Below are 24,719 nucleotides of genomic sequence, written 5' to 3'. Positions count from 1 at the left end.
TGTGAGAAACAACCCTGCAGACACCAAGGTCAGTGAAGAAGAAGGGGGGAGATGTTCCACATGCCGGAGCAGAGATTCCCCTGCAGCCCGTGGTGAAGACCATGGTGAGGCAGGCTGTCCCCCTGCAGCCCATGGAGGTCCACAGTGGAGCAGAGATCGACCTGCAGCCATGGAAGACCCCACGCCAGAGCAGGTGGATGTGCAGTGAAGGAGGCTGTGACCTCGTGGAGAGCCCGTGCTAGAGCAGGCTCTTGGCAGGACCTGTGGCCCCATGGAGAGGAGCCAACAGTGGAGCAGGTCTTCTGGCTGGACCTGTAGCCCCACAGAGGACCCACGCTGGAGCAGTCTGTTCCTGAAGGACTGCCCCCTGTGGAAGGGACTCATGCTGGAGCAGTTCATGAAGAACTGAAGCCCGTGGGAAGGACTCACACTGGAGAAGTTCATGGAGAACTGTCTCCTGTGGGAAGGACCCCATGCTGAAGCAGGGGAAGACTGTGAGGAGGAAGGAGTAGCAGAGACAATGCATTATGAACTGACCACAACCCCCATTCCCTGTCCCCCTGCACTGCTTGGGGGGAGCAGGTAGAGAAGTCAGAAGTGAAGTTGAGCCCAGGAAGAAAGGGGGGCTGGGAGGTGTTTTATAAGATTTGGTTTTATTTCTCATTATCCTACCTTGATTTGATTGGCAATAAATTAAATTAATTTCCCCAAGTTGAATCTGTTTTGCACATGACAGTAACTGCTGAGTGATCTCCTTGTCGTTATCTCAACCCATGAGCATTTTGTCATATTTTCTCCTCCTGTCCAGTTGAGGAGGGAGAGTGACAGAGCGGCTTGGTGGGCACCTGGCGGCCAGCCAAGGTCAACCCGCCACAGTGCCTACATGTGAACATGAGTTTTACACTTGTGCTCAGTGTTACAGACAGTAGAGAATAGGATATCACTCACTTGCCTGAAGACAGACATCTATTGTCACTTGAGATGCCATGTCACATCTTCCCTCATCTTCAGCTGCTGCTTCAGGAGGGTCTGAGAACCCCATAAATCCTATGCTCTGATAGCCCTGCGGGAGCTCCAATTGCATTAGGCTTCCACATTTGGGCAGCTGAATCTAACTCTTGACTCCCATTCCTTAAGTCAAACTAACTTTACCAACTGCTTACATATAAGCAATTGTTCCTGATTTTTATCACAACCAGTATGTGATCTGTGGATTTCACCTTTATCACTTAACAGCTCTTATAAGCAGACCTCCAAAAAGACTACTTGCATTTCATAGTTCACAATTTGATTGTTATCAATAGTTTTCGGACTTTGTACAAAATTTGAAATTTGCACTCATACTCTTCCTGGTAAAATGTTCTGATGGGTTTACTAGTTGAAAATGAATACACAACAAATGCAATAAATACTGAAATAAATCCATGTTTCTTTAGTCCAGGTAAAATGAAATAAAATTGCAACATTTGACAGGCCTGGGTTTTTACAAAATTAGTTCTTAGTACAAGATGAATCCCTAAGAAGTACTTCAGAGACTATTTCTTGACTATGGTTTTAAAAGCTGATATTACTTTTTTCCCCTTCCTCTCTGCTTTCACATACTCTGCGATTCACTACTTTATTAATTTATTAATCTCCTCCTGGCCCTGTGGAAGGCTGTCACAGAGAAGTTAATTTGTTTTAGTGTACACGGGGCGTACTCCCAACCATTTGCCATCAGAGCCTGGCCTGAAGAATGGGTACAGCTTCCCAGAAAACTCCAAAGAGAGAGAGTCGAGAAGGCACTTTTCTTCAACATCAAAGAAAGAAAGCATGTCACATTCCTGATCCAGGAAAACACCTACCACGCTGCAGGGCTTGCAATTTCTTATGCCCTTCCCACCACTTAAGCTGTATTCTCCCTGAGAAAACCGCAGACTGAATAAATTCCCCTTTGGGAAAGCATTCATTGTATTGCTCCTCAGTGTATTTCTAATTTCCTCACATACCACACCCAACTCCCACTCTGATTTGTCCCCTACCTCCACTTCCCAGTAATGTTTCTTTTCTGAAAACCCTTCAGTAGCTACCACCACTGCTTCAGGAGGGATCTTTTCCTGGGTGGAGGACTTGACCCTGTTTTTCTCTTGAATGATGAGGATGGGATGTTTGCAGTTCTCATCCAGAGTGATATTAACTTGAGAAAGGAAGGGGGGGGGGGGGGGGGGGGGAAGAGAAAAAATATAAAGCACCAAGTTATTTCTGATTTTCAGGGAAATAAACAGTAATCTCAAAGGAAGTGAATAAAGGAAAGAAACAATAAAATTAAAAAAAAAACCCAACACCTAAATACCCCAGGAATATACAGTGTGCTTTTGTCAGACAAAAACTCAATAGCAGAAATAATATACAGCAGGGCATGCCTCTGGCTTCACTGTGCCTTTATTAATTCATCTTTACTCTGACTGAGGGGATCCAGGCTCTCTGGTCAGACCCATCTGGCAGCTGGATTTTTTGGAATAAAACACAAAGCTGAATCTCTCAAAGCCACATAACATGTAAAAAGGTCCTAGTCGGTATGGAAATGATTCACCCCAACTCATGACACTGAGAACTGTGTAGATGGGAGATGCTTAAGAAAACCTGGGTGCCTGTTTCAACCAATGGGCTGCAAAATTTCCTCAAATTCTTACAGCCTGTGAGTTTTTCATAACACAAGGGATAGACTCTGGTAGGTGCATGAAAGAACATGAGGTTGATGGCAGGAGAGATTTGGCTTACCTGCATTGCTGTGAGCTCTCCTGAATGCTGCAAGAAAAGAAATGAATGATTAATTAAAATTACTGCAGAATGTTAATATACCTAATTTCAGTACAGTATGGGATTGGAGGGGTGTAGATTTGATTAAATTAGTTTTCAGCTTTCAACTCACCCAGTTCCTTAGAGACTTCATCTGAAAAGGACAGAAAGTTGTATTATCCTCATGCATGGCAAGGCTCTTCTGTAGGCTATCTGTGCTAATAGGGTATTTCCAATACTACATTACTTAAGTATGACCTAGCCTAGGATTTGGGAAACGATGCCAGCTTAACTTTGGAGGGCTAGAGATTATCTAAACCGCAGCTAGTCACCTGGGCTCTGTGTAGAGTCAGGAAAAAAAATGGCACATCAGAAAGTGTTTCTTCTCTGCTGTTTCAACTACTTATCTGAAGCTACTCTTGGATGCCTTCATCTCTCAATGAGGGAGCCAAGAATACTGCCTTAGCCTCAATGCCCAAAATTTAGATAACTAGTTAGGTGAGCTGAATCATCTGCAGGTACATACAGGACCTGTGGCCATGCTTCCAGACCCTGTCAGATGACAAACAGGAGCTTCACGTGGCCAACAGTTAAAATGCATATAAAAGTATATATATATTTTTTTTTCTTTTTTTCAAAAATATCAGTTGTTAGTAGGAAGGAAAAATCTGTTTTCTACTCAGTTACAGCAAAAATTAAACCCTTAAAGAACTGAAATTATGTTCCCTTGTTATGGAAACAGATGTTCTGGAGTCCAAGATTGTGTTACATAAACACTGGTTTTTAGGGACAACGAAGTCTAAGTCTGGAAGAGAATGAAGTGCTGCAATAGCCCTCAAACTGTGGCACAGTTCAGTTCCAAAATGGTATTTCTGATCACAAATAATTTAAATTATTTTTAAGAACCAAAGTTAACTTAATATCCTTACCAATTTTGGATGACATATTCTGATTTTCTACAAAGAAACAAAATTAAATTAAAAGTTACGATGACTAAATCAGGTGAATTATGGTACACTCACTATGCATTTTGGAATACTAATACATAGGTTATCTATATACGGGTTTAATCTGTTTATTAATCTGTTTATATATATTTATATATAGGATTAATCTGTTTATCTTTGTAGAATAATAGACATGCATTATATAAGTTTTCTCTTATAATAATGTGTTGCACAAATATTCCTGAACACAAGACATGACAAAATAAATAAAGGAAAATATCAAAAACAATCAGGGAGTGATTCAGAACAAATAGCTCCCAAGGACATTTACAGTTCATAGAGCATGATAAGAGAAGGAGACTGAAGCCTGTCTCAATAACACAAAGCTTGAGATTACATTTGTCTCTTGTACACAACTGAAACCCAATGTTATCCTTTTTATGGTTCTTAGCTTCACCTGGGGACACAGCTTGTCACAGTTGCTCTTTGAGAACTCTTTTATTCTCACCATTCAACAGGAATTGTGCTGGGATTGTTCTCATTATATTCTTTTTAATGCTGTGATCAGATGCTTTAGTCATTATTTTGTTCAGAGATGCAATAAATAAAATGTTCCACTTAAATATTTTCTAGCAGTGGAAAAATAACGAGAGAGAGAGAGAGAGAAATATCTATACATACTCTCTATCTATAGACATATAGATATATACCTATAGATAAAAAGAGAGACTGTGTGTACACATAACATACAACACGTAACACAACTTTTCAATTATCTTTTTCATTGGAATTGGGGAGTTAATCTTTGCAAATGTGAAGTTCTGAGAGTGTTTTCCAACTCTAGTATTCAAAATTGCATAAAATACCACTATTTTATTAGAACGGTCACCTGCAAAGCATCTTTCAGAGTATGGTTAAAAGAATAGTGTGTGGTACTAAATACAAAGTAGAAAAAAATGTTATTTTACCCTTGCAAAAGCTGTCCTGCTCCTCAGCTGAAAAACAAAGCAACAAACACAGAAACAGCAGAGAATGTTACATTTTTCAAGACAAAACCACACAAAATGTGAGTGAGAATTTCAGTGTTAAAGAATGTTTTCATTTAGGGAACCGAGGCTTGGTGTTAAGTTCAGAATATAATTTCAAACTAGGCAGGGGATAAATTGTCCTCTGAAGATACCGATCCTGTAGAAGGAGTCTAGATTATTAGCTTAGACTAGATACATAAAATTCACTGGCTAAAAGCAGGTGACATTGAATATAATAGTACCAGATATCATTAATTTAATTGAAAACCCTAGCTTTAGAACAGAAGGACATTTTCAATATGGGCCCTCTTTCATGATATTATAACTTTTTTAAATATAGAGGATTCTTGTAACCAAAGGATACTCAAAACCAACATAACAAGTCAAAATACCTTCTTACCTATTTCATCGTTGAGTTGATTTATCTCTGAAAGAGATTATGTTTAAATATTAAAACAGCATTTCCTTTCCTTTTTTTTTTTAACACAAATACATTGAATTTTCTATCTGTTCCACTGTGTTCTGTATAGCAAGAGCTAAGATAAAATGAAATGATCTGAACTTCATAAGAACAACCAGATATTCCCTTGCTATAAGGCAGCCAGAGTTCTTGTCTTCATTATGCTGGTACCTTCCCTTAAGGTGCGAACAAAAAGACTGGTCAAGAAATTCACCTCGGTAAAATGAAGTACTTCAGATGACTGAACTAAGGGGAAAAAACAGAACTAATACTTCAATGAGAATGTGATTGAATGGCATTAGCGTGCAACTGAATGGCATTAACACACCCATCTGCAGATGGTTCTTAGTATTTATGTTGAAACAACTGAAACATGTCCAGATAATCTTAAACATGGCTTTATAAAAGCTATAATTGATGTTTCTCCAAGGTACCATAAGGACTACTAAAAAGTTACAAAAAAGTTTACTGGATTTAGTACTTCTCTGGCACACTTTGCATACCCAGCTCACTTGCTCTTCACAGCAAAAGCAATCTTCTCGTTCTACTTTTGTACAATGCAGTTCTAACCAGGACTTTTATAAAAAGAAACAGAAACAGAATTTTTTTTTAATTTTTTCAGAATCTAGAGCTTAATTCTTTCTTTTATTACAGACTGAAATTCAGCACGAACCATGATCCCAAACTAAGAACACATTAACTTACCCGAATTAACCAACAGAACAATTTGCAAGCACAAATACTGATCAAAAAATACCAGCCATAAATCAAACTTCTCCATGGAATTAGTCCTCTTCTTTGCAGTAGGCATCCACTGTCTTTCAATGGTCAATATAAAAGGTATTGCAGTGATTTTTTTTTTTTTTTTACAAAAGCAAAACAGTCACTAATATTTTCTGAGCTCAGCTTTTGTCTGGTTCTAAAGGACCAGAGAGATTTATAGATAGAAATCACTGAAAAAAAGCTGTTACACTTACCTTTCTGAATTTCCTCTTGTGCATTTTCTGTAAACAGAGAAATATTTTAATATCCTAAAAATAATTCTTCAAGCACTTAACATTCAGTTTTAAAGACTACACAGAAGTGATTAAGCCACAACGGTTTGTATAGAATCATAGAATCATTTAGGTCAGAAAAGTCCCTTAAGATCATCAAGTCCAATCGCTGACCTAGCACTGCCAAGCACCTCACCCAAACGTCTTTTAAATACCTCCAGGGATGGCAACTCAACCACTTCCCTGGGCAGCCTGTTCCAATGCTTGATAACCCTTTCAGTGAAGTAAAATCTCCTAATATCCAGTATAAACCTCCCTTGCCACAACTTGAGGCCATTTCCTCTCATCCTATCACTTGTTACTTGGGAAAAGTGACTGACTCACGTCACTACAACCTCCTTTCAGGTAGTTGTAGAGAGCGAGAAGGTCTCCCCTCAGCCTCCTTTTCTTCAGACTGAACAACCCCACTTCCCTCAGCCGCTCCTCACAGGACTTGTGCTCTAGACCCTTCACCAGCTTCGTTGCTCTTCTTTGGATGTGCTCCAGCACCTCAATGTCTTTCTTGTAGTGAGGGGCCCAAAACCAAACACAGTATTTGAGGTGCGGCCTCACCAGTGCCGAGTACAGGGGGATGGTCACTTCCCTAGTCCTGCTGGCCACACTATGTCTGATACAAGCCAGGATATTGGCCTATGTATGTATATAGGCCAATATATACATATAGGCCATATATATATGTATGTACATATACTATTGGCATATATATAATATGTATATATAGTTGTATATATGGATTTGAATGTATATATACATACGCATAAATTATTTGGTTTATTTGAATACTAGGTAACTAGACTTCAAAAGTCAATTATTTTTTATACTCAGTTTAAACAAGTACAGTACAGGCATTGACCGAAACAAAAATAAAATCTTTGTTTCCTCAAGTTAAGTCAGTTTGTTGAAGCATTTGAAACAAAAATACTAGAGATCAAGCACAAAACATATTGTGACATCTAGCCTTGTTTTCTCTGCTGTTTCAAACTCACAGCCATCCAGGGACAAGCAGCTAAGATCACATTTTGCAGAATCACAGAAGAGTTGAAGTTGGAAGGAGACCTCTGGAGTTCCATCTAGTCCACCCACCCTGCTCAAGCAGGGTTGGCCCAGGGCTGTGTCCAGTTGGGTTTTGCATGCCTCCAAGGATGGAGACTTTGCAAACTCTCCAGAGCAACCTGTGCCAGTATTCAAACATCTTCACAGTAAAAAGACTTTTTTCTGTTTTCTGATAATTTAGTGTATACTCAGTTTTATTTAACAAGTCATACTGACTTCATCTGACAGGTGTTAAAATTCTGCGAAATGGATGAGAAGTGTTTCAGGGATGACTGGATGCGAATTTCAATAAAAGTCTCCGTAGATTTGTTCCCACATACTCTTTTTTTTTTTTTTTTTAATGTCAAAACACTTTTGTTTGTATGCAAATTTCTGATATTAGTTCCTGGGCAGCAGTTCACTCCCTCAATTATGGCAAAGGGGTATTTTTTCTCCTTTGGAGTTACCATCAGTATAAAACAGCCACTAGATATATTCTGCTTTTCTTCTGTAAGTCCTAAAAAAAAAAATAAAATCTCATCCTGAAGATTACACTGTTCAGAAATTGAAGTAAATATTCAGACAAACAATCAGGTTTTCCATTTTAAAAAATGAAAATAACTTCCTAGCATGTGGTATTTTTCAAGTAGAATATGTTGGATTCTCCAGAAGTTTACAAAAGCTACCTTTAGCCCAGGAAGCTTAATTTTTTTTAATTGTTTCTGTAGTCATTAGAGAGTCAAAAAACTCCATGTACAACTCAGAGGAATAAGTTGGGTTCCTCCTCTGAACTGCATCCTGATTTCATTCATTGCTGGTCAAAGATGCAAGCTATCTAAAAGAAGCTATATAGTTTTCTCTTTTTCCTTTTTTTTTTTTTTTAATACAAGAGTATTTCTAGAAAAAACATTTTATAAGTATCTCCAGTTTTCACAAGAAACAAAATTTTGTATTGAAAATTTTTCATCTACTGAAAGGTGGAGTGGGTCTTGGCAGGGAAAAATTCATGTGGACACACCTTCTGGCCAGAACACGCTGCCACTTCTATGCCCTGCTCAATCACATCCATGTGGCAGCTTTACCACACTCCAACATGGTATTTGGGGTGGCTGAGGGGTCTTTCTATCACAGTTTTTCATAAGGGCACTAGGAAATATTCTAATGCTCTAAGGAGCCTGGACATGACAGCTTGGGGAACTGTCAAAATGTCATTTTTCTGGAAATGGTAAACTTTTAGATAGATAGTGGGTCAGGGGGAAGAAAACCTGTGAAAGTTTTTGCACAAAAGGTGACTTGTACCAAAAGCTTTTTACCACTTCTTTCAACATCTGCAGGCAGAAAAGCTGAGGTTAAATGGGATGCAAGAATTTCCTCATTTCTCATCAGGAACAGGAATCGGCAGTGGACCAGTCTTTCTGTGTTGGCTGCCTGTAAGGTGACTTACTCCCCAAAGGCACCCTAGCTGGAGCCTACAGGTAGATAGGGTCAACCAAAGTCCCAATATTTTGAATTCTCTGTCATGAAACAACCTTAGGAATACAACTAATTAGCCCCATAGTTTATACCACCGGCGAACATTTCTGCTGTTGCACATATCTTTCAAGCTGTTCATAATGAAATATAGTATTAATATGACTTACTTTCACGAGTAGTTGTCTTACTGTTCTCTGAGAGAGAAAGAGAGAGAAGAGAGAGGCAGGGAGAAGGAAAATGTTATCTTAACTTTCTTCTTGCTTGTAGGTTTTCAAAAGAAACTTTTCATATTCCATGGTGGTCCTGTTTGGTAAGGAAGCAACTTATTTTCAAAATATCTTGGTTTGCGTATACTTATGTCTTCCATTAGAATAATGAGAAATCATACAGAATTTCATGAATAAAACTAGTGATACTGAAGGCAGAAAAAAATCAGACTTAGTATGCTGTCTTGGCAACAGATTTGTGTTGTAGAACTCTCTTAGTTAGAAACTAGCTTATAAAGCAATAAAATGACTTGCAAATAAATTAAGCCAGTGGACACATTTGGGTACACTAACATGTTTCAGATACTTGCAAGAATTGTTTTATTTCAAAAATGAGATTAAGTTGCAACGATAACTTCAGTATAGTAATATGTCAATTCATATTGGTAAATGTGATTGTACAGGTTTATACCCCAAGATGTTGGAGTAGTTAAGAGACGCTTAAAAATGAATATGCAAGGAAAGCAAAAATACAGTAAAAAGGCATGGCTGAAGAATCTCAAGGGTGATTGTTCATAATCCTATACCCTCCTTCCCAGATAATTCTGGACACGGTGATGTTGTCTTTTAACTGGATTGTATGAAGCATTCATCACTTTAGCATTAAGAGTGGAACTTACTTCTGAGTTTATAAATTGCAGCGATAACCAGGAATATGCTCAAGAGCAGGATCACAACAAAAGCCGCCAGCCAAGGGGAGGTGGCAGGAAAGAAGACATCTGCAAATTATTTCAGATGATCAGTTACAACTTTCCTTCAACTACCAACTTTATACTTTGATTACATGCCTAAAGTGCAACAAAACAAATTTGGATCTAAATTTCATTCCTAGACATCTGTAGGAGTGGTTCACTGGGACTTTTACATCCCTAGACTGCTTTATAAAGCACCATCAGAGATTTGTGAAAACCACTGCATTCAAATAGAATAGAATAGAATAGAATAGAATAGAATAGAATAGAATAGAATAGAATAGAATGGAATAGTGTCCTGGTTTCAGCTGAGATAGAGTTAGTTTTCTTTATAGTGGCTGGTATGGGGCTATGTTTTGGATTTGTGCTGAAGACAGTGTTGATAATACAGAGATGTTTTAGTTGTTGCTGCACTAGTCAAGGACTTTTCAGCTTCCCCTGCTCTGCCAGGTGCAGAAGAAGCTGGGAGGGGACACAGCCAGGTAAGTTGATCCAAACTGGCCAAAGACGTCATGCTCAGTATATAAAGCTGGGGAAGAAGAAGGAAGAGGGGGACATTCAGAGTGATGGCGTTTGTCTTCCCAGGTAACCGCTACCTGTGATGGAGCCCTGCTTTCCTGGAGATACCTGAACACCTGCCTGCCCATGGGAAGGAGTGAATGAATTCCTTGCTTTGCTTTGCTTGCGTGCGCGGCTTTTGCTTTACCTATTAAACTGTCTTTATCTCAACCCTCGAGTTTTCTTACTTTTGCTCTTCCGATTCTCTCCCCCATCCCACTGGGGGGGAGTGAGCAAGTGGCTGCGTGGTACTTAGTTGCCGGCTGGGACTAAACCACGACACATAGCATTAGAATAGAACAGAACAGAACAGAACAGAACAGAACAGAACAGAATAGAATATTAGATGTTACAGTAATAGAAACAGAAGTGGAAGAAAATGAGAGAAAAAGAGAGAGAGAGAGATGGAACAGCATCCTCCATCCTTGCAAGTGAGAATAAGCACCACTCGATAACAAGATTTCATTTCCCCCAGATGGCATTACACCCGTGGAAGGGTGTTTTTATTATTAATATTTTGACAATGTTTGGGAGTTGCCCATGCAAACTAATGGTGGTTTACTGGAAAGACCAAGGAGTATCACAGAAGAAAACTTCTGTGAAAACTCATTATTCTATTCCACTAGAAATCTGAGGTTCTGGGGCAATCTGCTCTGTATGCATCAGCTCACTGTTTGTCCTCCCAGGCCACAAGGACACAAGCTCATACTCACCCGCAATGACAACTGAAGATTCTGATGATGTTTTCAGCAGTTTATCAATTATTTTGCAGGACACAGAGTTTCCTGATCCTGGTTTTAGAATGATGGAGCTGCTGGTATTAGCAGTGGTGGTGCCAGTGGTGAGAGGAGTCCCAGTGACATTGTCTCCTCTACCATCTGTCCACAACACCTGAACTTCAGAAAACAACCTCTCAGAGAAACATTTGAGTCGAATACCATCATCCTCATAACCATCCAAGACAAGCAACGGATCATGGCCACCACCTACAGTAGAGAGAGACAAACAGGTGAGAGGTGCTCAGCAATCACAGTGGTTTTAAAGGCTAAGGGGGAAGAAGTCTGTAAGAAGTTTTGCATTTATGATGCCCTATAAGTGCTTTCCCCACTGAAGTTGCAGCCCTTATCCTATGACATTAGCACATCCTCTCCCAGCTACGATCAGGAGCAGCAGCTGTGAATTTGAGGGTGAAGAAAAGCACATAGATGCATTTGAAACACAAAGCCATCCATTTCCAATTACAAGCATCCAGCGCTGCCACGCATCATGCAAGTCAAAATTACCTGTCACCTCCCTTTGTAGTGTTGATAACATTAGGTTATCTAGGTATGTTCATCTCACCAGATTTTAGCCACCTAAAAGATAAGTATCTCATTGAGGCAATCATCTTGTAGAGAAACCATGGAGAAACTGCTTTCCCTACAGAGCGATTCATTCCCTGGGAAGATGGGAATCTGAGATAAATCGGTTATGTTATGCTTGACTTCTATTGACCGCACAGGTACCTTAGATAAATAGCTCTCAGGTGCTCAGTTTTAATGCCTACAGTTGAGCACATTGAATCCCAGAACATACACCTGTGTTCACATGAAATCCAAAGAAATTACCTAAATCTGGACCTCCTTCAGTGGAGAAGAAAGTCATAGGGGGCATCAGTTCATATCTATTCATAGTCTCTGAAATGGATTTAGTACAGAGCGAAATTAATCCATTACAGAGCAAAATTACCTGCTGTGGAATGGTGTGTAGATACCAATACCAAGATGAAGATGGCTGCTGTCAGCTGGACCGAGAACCCCATACCTATGTGGAAGACAAAGGTCTATGTTTGAATGCAAAATAAATGTTGTGGGGTGCTGCACAGTTGAGTTACATCATTCCCAGATTCATGCCAACATCTTGTTGTCTGCTTATGTGCACTACCCACATGCTTAGTTGCACCCCAGATGAACCTGGGGAGTGATTCAGGAGCCAGAGAAATCCTATGATTGTTCTTATGGTCTGTATGGAGACACTCCAACACTGATAATAGTCAATGGTTATGAACTGAGCAAATCCTGAGCTGGGCAGACATGTGTCTTGTTCGTAGTACCAGTAACAGGACTTGAGATGGCTCCTTGGAGTTAAAAGGCAAAGACAATACAGATACAAAAGCCCAGGAAATAAATTCCGCCTTGGGGGGAAAAAAAAAAAGCCACATTGGTATTTTCTAAATTAAATATTTCACTTTGGAAATACTATAACCTTTTTTTTTCCTCAAATATTTTTAATGAAAGGAGAAATGAAAGTTTCTAACTTAACCAGGATTTTAAAGCAGAAGTTTCCAAGATTTATATAACCAAACCCACTCCTCTCTCTCTACATGTATAGATATAAAACCATATATAAATATATATATTATACTATAATAAATATAACTCAAATAGAAAAAAAAAAAGGAAGACCTTCATTTGACTTTGACCTAGCAAAACATAATAAGCTCTGCTTTGCAGTGCACCACATGTCCAGGTAGGTCATGGCTTTGCTTCTCTCCTCCACCACACGCTTTTTGCAATACAAAATGGAACCTGTCATTAGTTATGGCCCATCCAAACTTTCCTAAGGTTTTTCAGAGTTTTCACTGCTCATAATAACTAGACGACTACAAATTTCTGAACGCATACTTTCACAGGAGGAGTAAATCTATCGTGATCCAGAGATGGCTGTTCTTCATCACTGGTGCGAAAAGGGAGACCAGGAAACTAAATTATGGTAGAAGCCTAACACTTAGCTAGTTAATGATGTCCTCCTCCTTTTATGTTTTTGAGGCAGAATAGAGTTCCTTCCTATAGCCATTAAGAATGTGAGATTTTGACACTTTTTAATTTGTTTTCATAATTTCCTCTTTTTTTGAGCCTTCACACACTTTCTTCAGGACTTCCTCTACTGCCGAGATAACTAGAGAAATCGTTTCACTTTAGTTTTTGTATCATAGCTGAGTCTGATAGAGCTACAAGAACTGAGATGCTTGGGGTTCAAGGAAATAGGAAAGGAAAAATAGAATAGAATAGAATAGAATAGAATAGAATAGAATAGAATAGAATAGAATAGAAAAAGCACAACATATTGCAAAACATGTAGAAAAGAAAAGGCATGAAAACAAACAGCAAGGCTTAAAGTGCCTGCCAAGTACTCTGTTGAGACTGCAATGCCAACACCGCAGCAAATGCAAAGACTGCAACAAACGCCCTGAATAAGAAGCATAATGCTGAACACTGAGCACAGCAGCTACAAGCAGGGACAAAGAGAAGGATGAACAATAAAAATGAAAGTAATGCCATAGGAAAAAAAAAAAAAAAAAAAACAACACAAAACGGAGAAGTGCAGAAAGGGATCTGTGCCCATTACATGATATCGGTGCTGGTCTGGGGCTTTCCAAGGGGTCTGTACATCCACATCCCACAGTCAGAGCATGGATTTCTCTCCACTAAATCCAACCCTACTCGACTCCAAATCCAAATCTAACAGTAAGCATGGCTTCAGGATACAAAGGTATGTTTGAGGTTTTTCTCTTGCTCCCAAGAGGCAGCTCACCATGCAAAAATAGACACAAAACCGAGCTCAGCAAAGATAATCCTCAGATCTTTCAGGACAACACCTAAAATATCTGGCAAACAACACAACACAAAGCGTGCAGGAAACAGAAGGCTAAGAAAATATTCAGAGCTCTTCCCTAGAGAACCAGCCAAATAAACCATTGCTTCAACAGAGAGAAACACAAACCTGTTTTTCAAGAACACCACCCTGGATTTCCAGAAACGCAGCTGCACCTTAAAGAAATGTGCATGCAAGTGCTTGCATCCGTTGGTGATGCTGGTACCTTTGGACCCTGTCAGCCACTGCAATCCTGACCATAAAACTAACTTTTATTTCCAAAGGTTAGCTATTAACCTTTACAATGCAGTACAGTGAGAGTGAAAGAAAATAAAAACAGGTGGGGCTGGGGAATTTTACTATTCTTGTTCAAATACTCTACGATAAGTAAAAAGAAGTGTAAAGAGCCCTTAGAAAACTTCAGACAGTGGAAGCTTTCTATAATGCTGTGAAAAATGGACCCCAAGAAACTAGTAGGGCTGGCCAATAAATTACAGTTAATCTAAAAGCAGAATAATCACTGGAAAAAGTAATGACTGTTATTGACTGTGCTGTAAAAATGTGTTGTTTTACCATCCTAGTAGTTACCTGATGTTTGCCTTAGCCCTGCTCCAAAATGCTTGTGCAGGAAAAGCTTTAGAAGACATGGGGGTGGATTGTCTCCCATCCTGAACTACTTTTAATAGAAGGCAGAACCAGGATGAGGAAGAAGGAGAAAAGGGGACAGGGACAGGGTGACAATGTGAGCTTGACGTTGGATGTTTTGGAAGAGGTCTCTTTGGGGAGAAAAAAAGCCCTCCTACTTGCAATCTGGCATCTATGTCCTCACTTGCTTTGATATTAGAAGATAAAATATGTGGCCTCCCCAAATTGACAGCATTCTCTGTCTGTGTATAAATCAATGTTAAACATTTTGCATAAAACCTCCCCCCTGTGGAAGTGTTGCATTCTTCTGAGGCTATTTCTATGGACTAAAAAACAAAACAAAACAAAACAAAACTATCCCTTCAATGAAAACGTGCACACACTGCAGAGGGGGAGTTTTTAGCAAGTGAAAAGGCATGGGGAAGGGAAGTCAAAGAGAAACTCAGGCTGTTGTGTCTGACAAAATACTCCATGCAAAGACAGCGTCATCCCACCAGAGGGAGTTGCGACCTTGGCCAAGCTGCATCGAGTTTGGTGTGAGCCAAAAGGAAAGCTCTACTTCTGCCAATACTTCAGCTTTTTGTGGATTTGGAAACCAAGAAGAGCCTCCCTTTCCAGGTCATGGGAAGCTTTTGGACAGATCTCTCGATTTGGATTGGCTCTCTGATAAATAGCTTATTTCCCCTAGAGAGGTGCAGTTTTATGTGCCTTTATGAACTGTTCACTTTCATCCCCCAGTCGCTACAACTGCACATCCCCAAAAAATACTATTCTTTATAAAGCATGTATTTTGTATAGTGTTGTCATGGTTTAGCTTCAGTCTGCAACTAAGCACCACACAGCCACTCGTTCACACACACACACACACACACACACACACACACACGGTGGGACAGGGAGAGAATCGGAAGAGTAAAAGTAAGAAAACTCATGGGTTAAGATAAGAACAGTGGGGGGGGGGGGGGGGGGATATATTGTAATGAAAAGGAAAACGAGAGAGAGAGAGAGGAAAAAAAACCAAGTGATGCAACCACTCACCACCCGCTGACTGACACCCAGCCAGTCCCTAAGCAGTGATTGCTATCCCCTGGCCAACTCCCCTCAGTTTCTATACTGAGCATGACGTCATACGGTATGGAATACCCCTTTGGCCAGTTTGGGTCAACTGTCCTGGCTGTACCCCCTCCCAGCTGCTTGTGCGCCCGGCACAGCATAGGAAGCTGAAAAGTCCTTGACCAGTGTAAATATTACTTAGCAACAACTAAAACATAAGTGTGTTATCAGCATTATTCTCATACTAAATCCAAAACACAGCACTATAGCATCTACTGGGAAGAAAATTAACTCTATCCCAGCCAAAACCAGGACAGTATCCACCCCTTATTCTGTACCACCTACGTCATGCCCAGTTTCTACCCTTTCCAATACATTCCAATTAATCACCACCACTTTCCCTGTCTTTTGATATATACACACAGGTATCATTCCCTTGGTCTATGGACCATCCTTTTAAAATGTCCGTTGAGTTCATTTAGTCCATGACTTTGGGCTCCATCTGTCATAACAGAACTTCTGGACAGGAGAGATGCTGTGTGGTGTTGGATTGTTGCATCATGAAGCCAGTTATGATTCCATCACTGCTGCACTTTCCTTAGTTTCATCAAAGTTCATTCTTCATTAATCTGGGCGATTCTTACTGTACAGTTGGTATGGCATACAGCAACCGTAAAAGTGATGACACACAGTATTATATAGCAATTAACATCATACCATTTAGTTCATTGGCTATTCTCACCCAAAATCAAATCCCCTTGAGGTACATAGTGGACTTTCCCATCCTTTCACATTACCTGCCAAGTAGACCCAGGTCCTTGAGCAAAAGTAATCCCACAAATGGGTTTTCCTTTGCCCGAGGCAGGAGTAACCCAGACTGTCTTGCCCAGCATATTTTTTATGTGTACTACAGGGACTTTATCCCCTTCTACAGTGCGTAAAAGTTTTGATTGGGCAGGGCCAGGTCGATTGACAGATCCTCTAGTGTTAACTAACCAGGTGGCCTTTGCTAAATGTGTATCCCAACGTTTGAACGTCCCACCACCCATTGCTCTCAGTGTAGTCTTTAACAGTCCATTGTATCATTCGATTTTCCCAGAGGCTGGTGCATGAGAGGGGATGTGATATACCCACTCAATGCCATGCTCTTTGGCCCAGGTGTCTATGAGGTTGTTTCGAAAATGAGTCCCATTGTCTGACTCAATTCTTTCTGGGGTTCCATGTCGCCATAGGACTTGCTTTCCAAGGCACAGGATGGCCTTGGGCGGTGGCATGCGGCACAGGATAATATCTCAAGCCATCCAGTGGTTGCTTCCACCATTGTAAGCACATAGCGCTTGCCTTGGCGGGTTTGTGGGAGTGTGATATAATCGATCTGCCAGGCCTCCCCATATTTATATTTCAGTCATTGCCCTCCATACCACAGGGGCTTTAACCACTTGGCTTGCTTGATTGCAGCGCATGTCTTGCATTCATGGATAACCTGTGCAATAGTGTCCATGGTCAAGTCCACCCCTCGATCACGAGCCCATCTATATGTTGCATCTCTTCCTTGATGGCCTGAGGTGTCATGGGCCCACCAAGCTATAAATAATCCACCTGAGCCACTTCAATCTTAGCAGCCTGGTCCACCTGCTGGTTCTTTTGATGTTCCTCAGTGGCCCGACTCCTGGGTACGTGAGCATCTGTGTGACATACTTTTACAACCAGGTTCTCTACTCGGGCAGCAATATTTTGCCACAACGCGGCAGCCCACATGGGTTTGCCTCTGCGCTGCCAATTGTTCTGCTTCTATTGCTGTAACCACCCCCACAGGGCATTCGCCACCATCCATGAGTCAGTATAGAGACAGAGCACTGGCCGCTTTTCTCGTTCAGCAATGTCTAAAGCCAGCTGAATGGCTTTAACTTCTGCAAATTGGCTTGATTCACCATCTCCTTCAGCAGTTTCTACCATTTGTCGTATAGGATTCCATACAGCAGTTTTCCATCTCCGATGCTTTCCTACAACACGACAGGACCTATCAGAGAACACGGCATGTTGCTTCTCATTGTTCTGGTAGTTTATTGTACAGTGGGGCCTCCTCAGCACCCATCACCTCCTCCTCTGGCGATATTACAAAATCTTTGCCTTCTGGCCAGTCCATAATTATTTCCAAGATTCCTGGGCAACTGCAGTTTCCTATTTGAGCCCATTGTGCAATCAGTGTGGCCCACTTACTCCACGTAGCATCAGTTGCATGATGGGTAGAGGGGACCCTCCCTTTGAACATCCATCTCAGCACCAGCAGTTGGGGTGCCAAGAGGAGTTGTGCTTCAGTACCAACCACTTCCAAAGCAGCTCGAATCCCTTCATATGCTGCCAGTATCTCTTTTTCAGTTGGAGTATAGCAGGCCGCGGATCCTCTGTATCCCTGACTCCAAAACCCTAGGGGTCGACCTCGAGTCTCCCCGGGTGCTTTCTGCCAGAGGCTCCAGGTAGGGCCATTCTCCCTGGCTGTGGTGTAAAGCACATTTTTTACATCTTGCCCTGCCCGGACTGGCCCAAGGGCTACTGCATGAACTATGCAGTAGCCCTTTTAATTTGTTCAAAGGCTTGTCATTGCTCGGGGCCCCATTTGAAATCGTTCTTCTTCTGGGTCACTTGATAGAGAGGGCTTACAATCAGACTGTAATTTGGAATATGCATTCTCCAAAAACCCACAATGCCTAAAAAAGCTTGTGTTTCCTTTTTGCTAGTTGGTGGGGACATGGCTGTTATTTTGTTAATCACATCCATTGGGATCTGACAACATCCATCTTGCCATCTTATTCCTAAAAACTGGATTTCCTGTGCAGGTCCCTTGACCTTACTTTGTTTTATGGCAAAACCGGCTTTCAGGAGGATTTGGGTTATTTTCTTCCCTTTCTCAAAAACTTCTTCTTCTGTGTTACCCCATACGATGATGTCATCAATGTATTGCAGGTGTTGTGGAGCTTCGCCCTGTTCCAGTGCAGTCTGGATCAGTCCATGGCAAATGGTGGGGCTGTCTTTCCACCCCTGGGGCAGTCGATTCCAAGTGTACTGAACACTCCTCCAAATGAAAGCAAACTGTGGCCTGCACTCTACTGCCAAAGGCATTGAGAAAAATGCATTAGCGATATCAATTGTAGCATACCATTTGGCTGCTTTTGACTCCAGTTCATATTAAAGTTCCAGCATGTCCGGCAGGGCAGCACTCAGTGGCGGCGCGACTTCATTCAGGCCACGATAGTCTGCTGTCAGTCTCCACTCTCCATTAGACTTTCTCACTGGCCATACAGGACTGTTAAAAGGTGAATGAGTCTTACTGATCACTCCTTGGCCCGTCAACGAATCAGCTTACGGATGGGAATCAGGGAGTCTCGGTTGGTGCGATATTGCCTCCGGTGCACCGTTGTGGTAGTGATTGGCACCGGTTGTTCTTCGACCTTCAGCAACCCCACAACAGAAGGGTCCTCTGAAAGACCGGGTAAGGCAGACAGCTGTTTAATTTCCTCCGTCTCCAAGGCAGCTATACCAAAAGACTACCGGTATCCTTTTGGGTCCTTGAAATACCCTCTCCTGAGGTAGTCTATGCCAAGGATGCACAGAGCCTCTGGGCCAGTCACAATGGGGTGCTTTTGCCACTCATTCCCAGTTAGGCTCACTTTGGCCTCCCAACAGTCAGCTGTTGGGATCCCCCTGTCACTCCAGAAATACGGATGGATTCTGCCCCTATATAGCTTGATGGCATCAGGGTACACTGTGCACCGGTGTCCACTAGAGCCTTATACTCCTGTGGGTCTGATGTGCCAGGCCGTCGAATCCACACAGTCCAGTAAACCCAGTTGTCCCTTTCCTCCACCTGGCTGGAGGCAGGGCCCACCTAGTCCTGGTCATAATATTCATTACCCATTTCTTGTATATAGGAGTCAGGAGCTCCTTCATTAAAATCAGGAGTAAGATCAGCCCTTTTACTCTGTCTGGGGAACTGTCCACTGGAAACCGGAGCAGCAATTTTCCTGGAAGAACCCCCTTTGCTGACTGTTTTTTCCTTGCAACTCACATTCCCACGCCTCTAGGGTCGAGGGAGGTTTTCCATCCCACTTCCTCATGTCCTCTCCGTGGTCACGCAGGTAAAGCCATAGGGTTCCCTGTGGTATGTACCGTCTATATCCTCTCTCTTGAGCAGAGGAACACTGACTCCTAATAGCTGAGATACTGGTCTGTACAGTTGGAAAGTAGGACCTATCGTCTTCGAGTTGCTGGACCTTCCGGGACAGTTTCTCCACAGCTGAGATGAGGGAGGAACAGATACTTTCTTCATATTAATGGATCTGGCTGGACACTTCATCCACTGTTGGGCCCTCCCATCTTTTCAGGTCAGTATTGCCAATGAGTTGGCATGCGACGATGGTGCGTTCCATACCAACTTCCGCCACATGGGTCATCTGCTCTGGACTTCATCTGGATCTTTGGATAACTGTTTGTTGTATGGGTCACCATAAACTACCTTCGGCACGGCTAATTCCCTCCGGTACTAGATACCTTTGTCCATAGTGGTCCATTTCCTGCGTAGATATATAACATCTTCCTTGAAGGCATATCTTTCCTTCATAGCTGACGGGAGTCACTTCCAGAGGCTGAGGACTGGTGCCCTTTTTCTAATTGCTTTGTCAATGCCCCCTTCCCTAGAAAGGGATCCCAGCTGTTTGGCTTCCTTACCCTCTAATTCCAGGCTATTGGCCCTGTTATCCCACCATCAGAGCAGCCAGGTGACAACATATTCACCTGGACGACAGCTGAAATCTTTGTGCATATCTCGCAGCTCACTCAGGGAGAGGGATTGAGTGGTTTTGGTCTAGTCCACAAGTTCTTTCTCCGCCTGTCTTTGTGATGGCCCTGCTTTTTCACCCTCCCTTTCTAAACGAGCTGAGTTTTGTGCCCAAGATTTCTTCTTGTGTATAGGGGTGACTGATACCGAAATGGGTTGGTTCCCTGGTTCAACCGCAGTACCTGTTGCCGGGGCTGAAGTAGCTGCATTGCCTGTTGTGGGGGGTGGGTGGGGCTGGAGTGGCCGCGGTGTCTGTCGCAGGGGGGTTGAAGTAGCCAATGTGCATGTTGCTTTGTCGTCAGATCCAGAGACCTTCTCTTCCCCTTGAGGGTACTGAATAGAGTTGAACAGGACTCGGTAGGTATGGGCCAGGCCCCAGCACATTGCAGTGACTTGTATCTCCCTAGCATTGCCAGGGTGACAACATACTTTTTCCAAATATTCTTCTAATTTTTCAGGATTCTGCACTTGTTCAGGGGTGAAGTTCCAAAACACTGGAGGTGCCCACCGTCCTAGGCATTTGTCCATGCTATCCCACACACCCTACCACTCATAACTATCCGGCCTTGGGGCAGATCTCTGGATGATATTCTTAAATTGCTGATTAACCTTAGACAAAACCAAAACAATATTCCCAAGCAATACCAATAGATGTATCTTAACTACCCAAGGGTGTTCAAGATACTGAAAAGTTATTGTAACGAAGGAGGAAACATCATAGAAGAAGGTAGCGAAGGTGCCATTCTGCATTGCCTCCATAAAAAACCTCTCAGAGGAAGAAGTATAATTGCTAATTGTCTCCACGAGTTGATACCCGAAGCACAGTAATGGCTTCAGTACAAAACTCAGATACCAAAGTAAACCCAAGGTCACTGTTTTAATAACAAATCTCTCAGGCAAAACATCACTAATCACTGCAGAACACAACAAACTGCAAAAACCAACACCGATCTTTTAACATGTACAGCAAAAAAATGAGCATGGTGCAGATCAGGTAAACCAATATCGAGAACAGGTGAATCAATATTGTCACCCGCAACCATTAACAGATGTAAATGCCTTAATAGGCTCTGGTTAATCTGTTATTATCTCAAACCCTTTGTGCCCCATGTTGGGTGCCAAAAAGTACTGTTGTGGTTTAGCTTCAGTCGGCAACTAAACACCACACAGCTGCTTGCTCACTCCCCCCTGGTGGGATGGGGGAGAGAATCGGAAGAGCAAAAGTAAGAAAACACACGGGTTGAGATAAGAACAGTTTAATAATTGGGGGAAAATATAATAATAATAATAATAATAATAATAATAAATGAAAAGGAAAACAACGAGAGAGAGAGAGAGAGGAAAAAAACCCAGGGGGAAAAAAAAACCAAGTGATGCAACCACTCACCACCCACCGACCGATGCCCAGCCAGTCCCTGAGCAGTGATTGCTACCCCCCCGCCAACTCCCCTCAGTTTCTATACTGAGCATGACGGCATATGGTATGGAATAGCCCTTTGGCCAGTTTGGGTCAACTATCTTGGCTGTGCCCCCTCCCAGTTTCTTGTGCACCTGGCAGAGCATGGGAAGCTGAAAAATCCTTGCCCAGTGTAAACACCACTTAGCAACAACCAAAACATCAGCGTGTTATCAACATTATTCTCATACTAAATCCAAAACACAGCACTATACCAGCTACTAGGAAGAAAATTAACTCTATCCCAGCCAAAACCAGCACAAGTGTCTATTGCTTTGTGATCAAATGTGCTTTTGGAATTAAGTTACCTGTCCCAAAAAAGCCCTTAGTACCAAAAATTATGACACCATTACATGTCTCACCATTAATTTCTTTTTTTTTTATTTTAATGCTACAAACCACACACGTGTAAATATGCTGATAAGTGAACTTGGAAAAATCAGCTGTACTTGGACATCTCTCAAAATATCTGTTGGCAACGTGCAGTGAAGGTCCAGAGCTTGAACACCACCACATCTCTGCTCCAACAGGATTTGGAGCTTGTGTCTGTAGCCACTCATCCCTGGGTTTCTGCCCTGGTACTTCCAGGCTGTGGTGGGCTACCTGCAAGCAGGATTTTTGCAGGAAGAGCGTGGACGAGCATCCAAGGAGCTTCTTGCTCTTCAGCTGGAAGAAACTCTGTCTTCTTTTCAGGGCAAAACTTCTGTGTGAAGGACTCCGTTCATTTTGCATACAAGACAGCCTAATCACAGATTCCCATTCACATAGACAAGGGTCAGTCAAGACACAGAGACCTCCTAGAAAGTCTCTGCAGCCTCTGGAAAGCTCACCTCAACCAGGCTAAATATGCATATGGGTACCAAAGACTTTGCCTTTGGGTGATGCATCAGCCAAGAGTTGGAGCACCCTGCCCTCCATCTCCACTATTCTACAACTTAACCTCTTGTGTGCCTGCTGTGACCCCCTCCCACAACTGTTTTTGGATGTCAGTCCAGTTGTGTCACTCAGAGAAGAGAGGGATCACAAGCTGATGTAGAAAAAGAGGCAGAAATCTACTAATGGCATCTGGGAATTAACGAGCTGGTGGATAACAAAAACACAGTGCTGATGTGATGGATGGTCTGGACACACTCCTCACTGTCCAGGACCTTTCTTCAGTGCTGGCTAAATGTTTCACCACATCCCAGTACCAACATACCTTTCTGGTATCATCCTCATTAGAGATTGCAAATGGGCTGTTGTTTGCAAAAAGATATTTCTAAAGGTTTGGCAAGAGCTTTACAGATCTCTCCTCTCCCATCCCTTTTCCAGCTTGCAGATCTCGCAAATGAGTCCTTGCTGTCTCCATCTACACATAGATGTCATCCATGAGGCATAACAGCTACAACACAGAGCATCTCATTGCTAGTCTAGTGCAGGACAATGGAGATGGGAGTGACATCATGCTGGTCAGGATGGCCCTCCAGGTGCTCAGAGGAAAAAAAAATTAAACAGATTATATGGGTACAATTATGCCCTTGAACAGCTCCTTATTGGCAACTTTCTGCTTCATGCGCCAGTTTAGCTTGGGCCCCTGTTTGCTATCATCCCAAACACATCACCAGGAAAAGGCTGACTATAAACCCACACTAGCTATTCCTTTGAGGATTAAACCTCTCTGAGCAGAAGGGGAGAGGGTTTTTGCTGTCAATGCTGGAGGCCTAAGCAACAGGAGCCCCAGAGCCTCACCCAAAGCAAGATGCTCACCCAAAGGATGTGGCACTGTTGATTTCTCCCAAGATATGCTTCAAGAATGAAGAACCCATCTTGTTTCTGCAGAACGTGACAAAGGTTTGCTTTGTTTTACTCTTTAGTTGGAAGCTTTCCAAGAGCTGTAATAATGACAAGTCTATTCTCCAACAGAGAAAGCCTGAGGCATCTCAGTAGACTGATGCTGGGAGAATAGGGAGGAATTCACATGCTGTTCACCTTGACAAAGAAAATATTTACTTCTTTGAGCACCTGAAATGACCCTCTCCATTGCAGTTTTACTCTCAGAAACTTAAGGCAGCAGGAAGATACCTCAAGCACATCAAGAAGAAGAAAGGCCATCTCATCCAAAAGAATGATGAGCTTTTGGGTAAATGTGTGAGTATTTCTTTAAAGGGAACGTAGGTTAGGTAGAGACATTTAAAGCAAATTCAGTAGCAGAACTAGTGGAAAAATGAGTTTCAAACAAAAGAACACACTAAGAGGTGTTAATGCTTCAGGAACTGGAGTTAACAGTTGAAGAAATTAAAGGTTATGTATTTGAAATAAGAACTAAATTCATTAATTGAAATTAATAACTTACAGTAGAGACCTTTTTAAAAAAAGATGAGCAATTTGTTCAATAGGTAACTTCCTCAAGTGGAAGACAAGATCAAATATTATCACAATACTATTTGCTCACATAGTAATCTATTGCATTATTTTGTACATAAGATGACTGCACCTGAACTTAGAAGAAAGATGTCAGTCATCAAAACCTGGCTGAAAATATCACTCAACAAATGTTTACAACTGAAAAAGCAAATGAACTTTACAGACCTAAAAAAAAGTCATAACTATTGATACCAAACTTAAACAAGTCATAAGAGTTGGGCCATTGTTAGCCCTTGGCAAAGTTGTGCAGTTGGCTTTATCTCAGTCAGCAATTAGACAGCCTCATCAAAATCTAGTCACTAGCAAACAGGGCATACCTCCAACAGTCATAACTTTTCATGCTCAGTTCCTGTGCCTTTCATCACCCTTACAAACTGATGTTTATAGGGAAAATCCTTTCCTACTT

General features: G+C 41.9%; 1 protein-coding gene across 1 annotated transcript; it reads right to left on the bottom strand.

Annotated features, from left to right (window-relative positions):
• Positions 1-1,613: 1,613 nt before the first annotated feature.
• LOC142421186 (butyrophilin subfamily 2 member A1-like) lies at positions 1,614-23,122 on the bottom strand. The gene is given in 14 exon segments (XM_075525722.1): positions 1,614-2,176; positions 2,761-2,787; positions 2,912-2,932; positions 4,123-4,182; positions 5,385-5,459; positions 6,191-6,217; positions 8,941-8,967; positions 9,660-9,758; positions 11,003-11,275; positions 12,018-12,111; positions 12,953-13,004; positions 13,863-13,935; positions 22,360-22,652; positions 23,109-23,122. Coding segments are annotated over 14 exon segments (1,698 nt in total).
• Between the last annotated feature and the right edge of the window lie 1,597 nt (positions 23,123-24,719).

The sequence above is a fragment of the Mycteria americana genome, chromosome 27 (genome assembly GCF_035582795.1).
Source record: "Mycteria americana isolate JAX WOST 10 ecotype Jacksonville Zoo and Gardens chromosome 27, USCA_MyAme_1.0, whole genome shotgun sequence".
NCBI classification, from domain to species: Eukaryota; Metazoa; Chordata; class Aves; order Ciconiiformes; family Ciconiidae; genus Mycteria; species Mycteria americana.
Note: the sequence above shows the minus strand (reverse complement) of the source record. Positions and strands in the feature narration are given on the sequence as shown.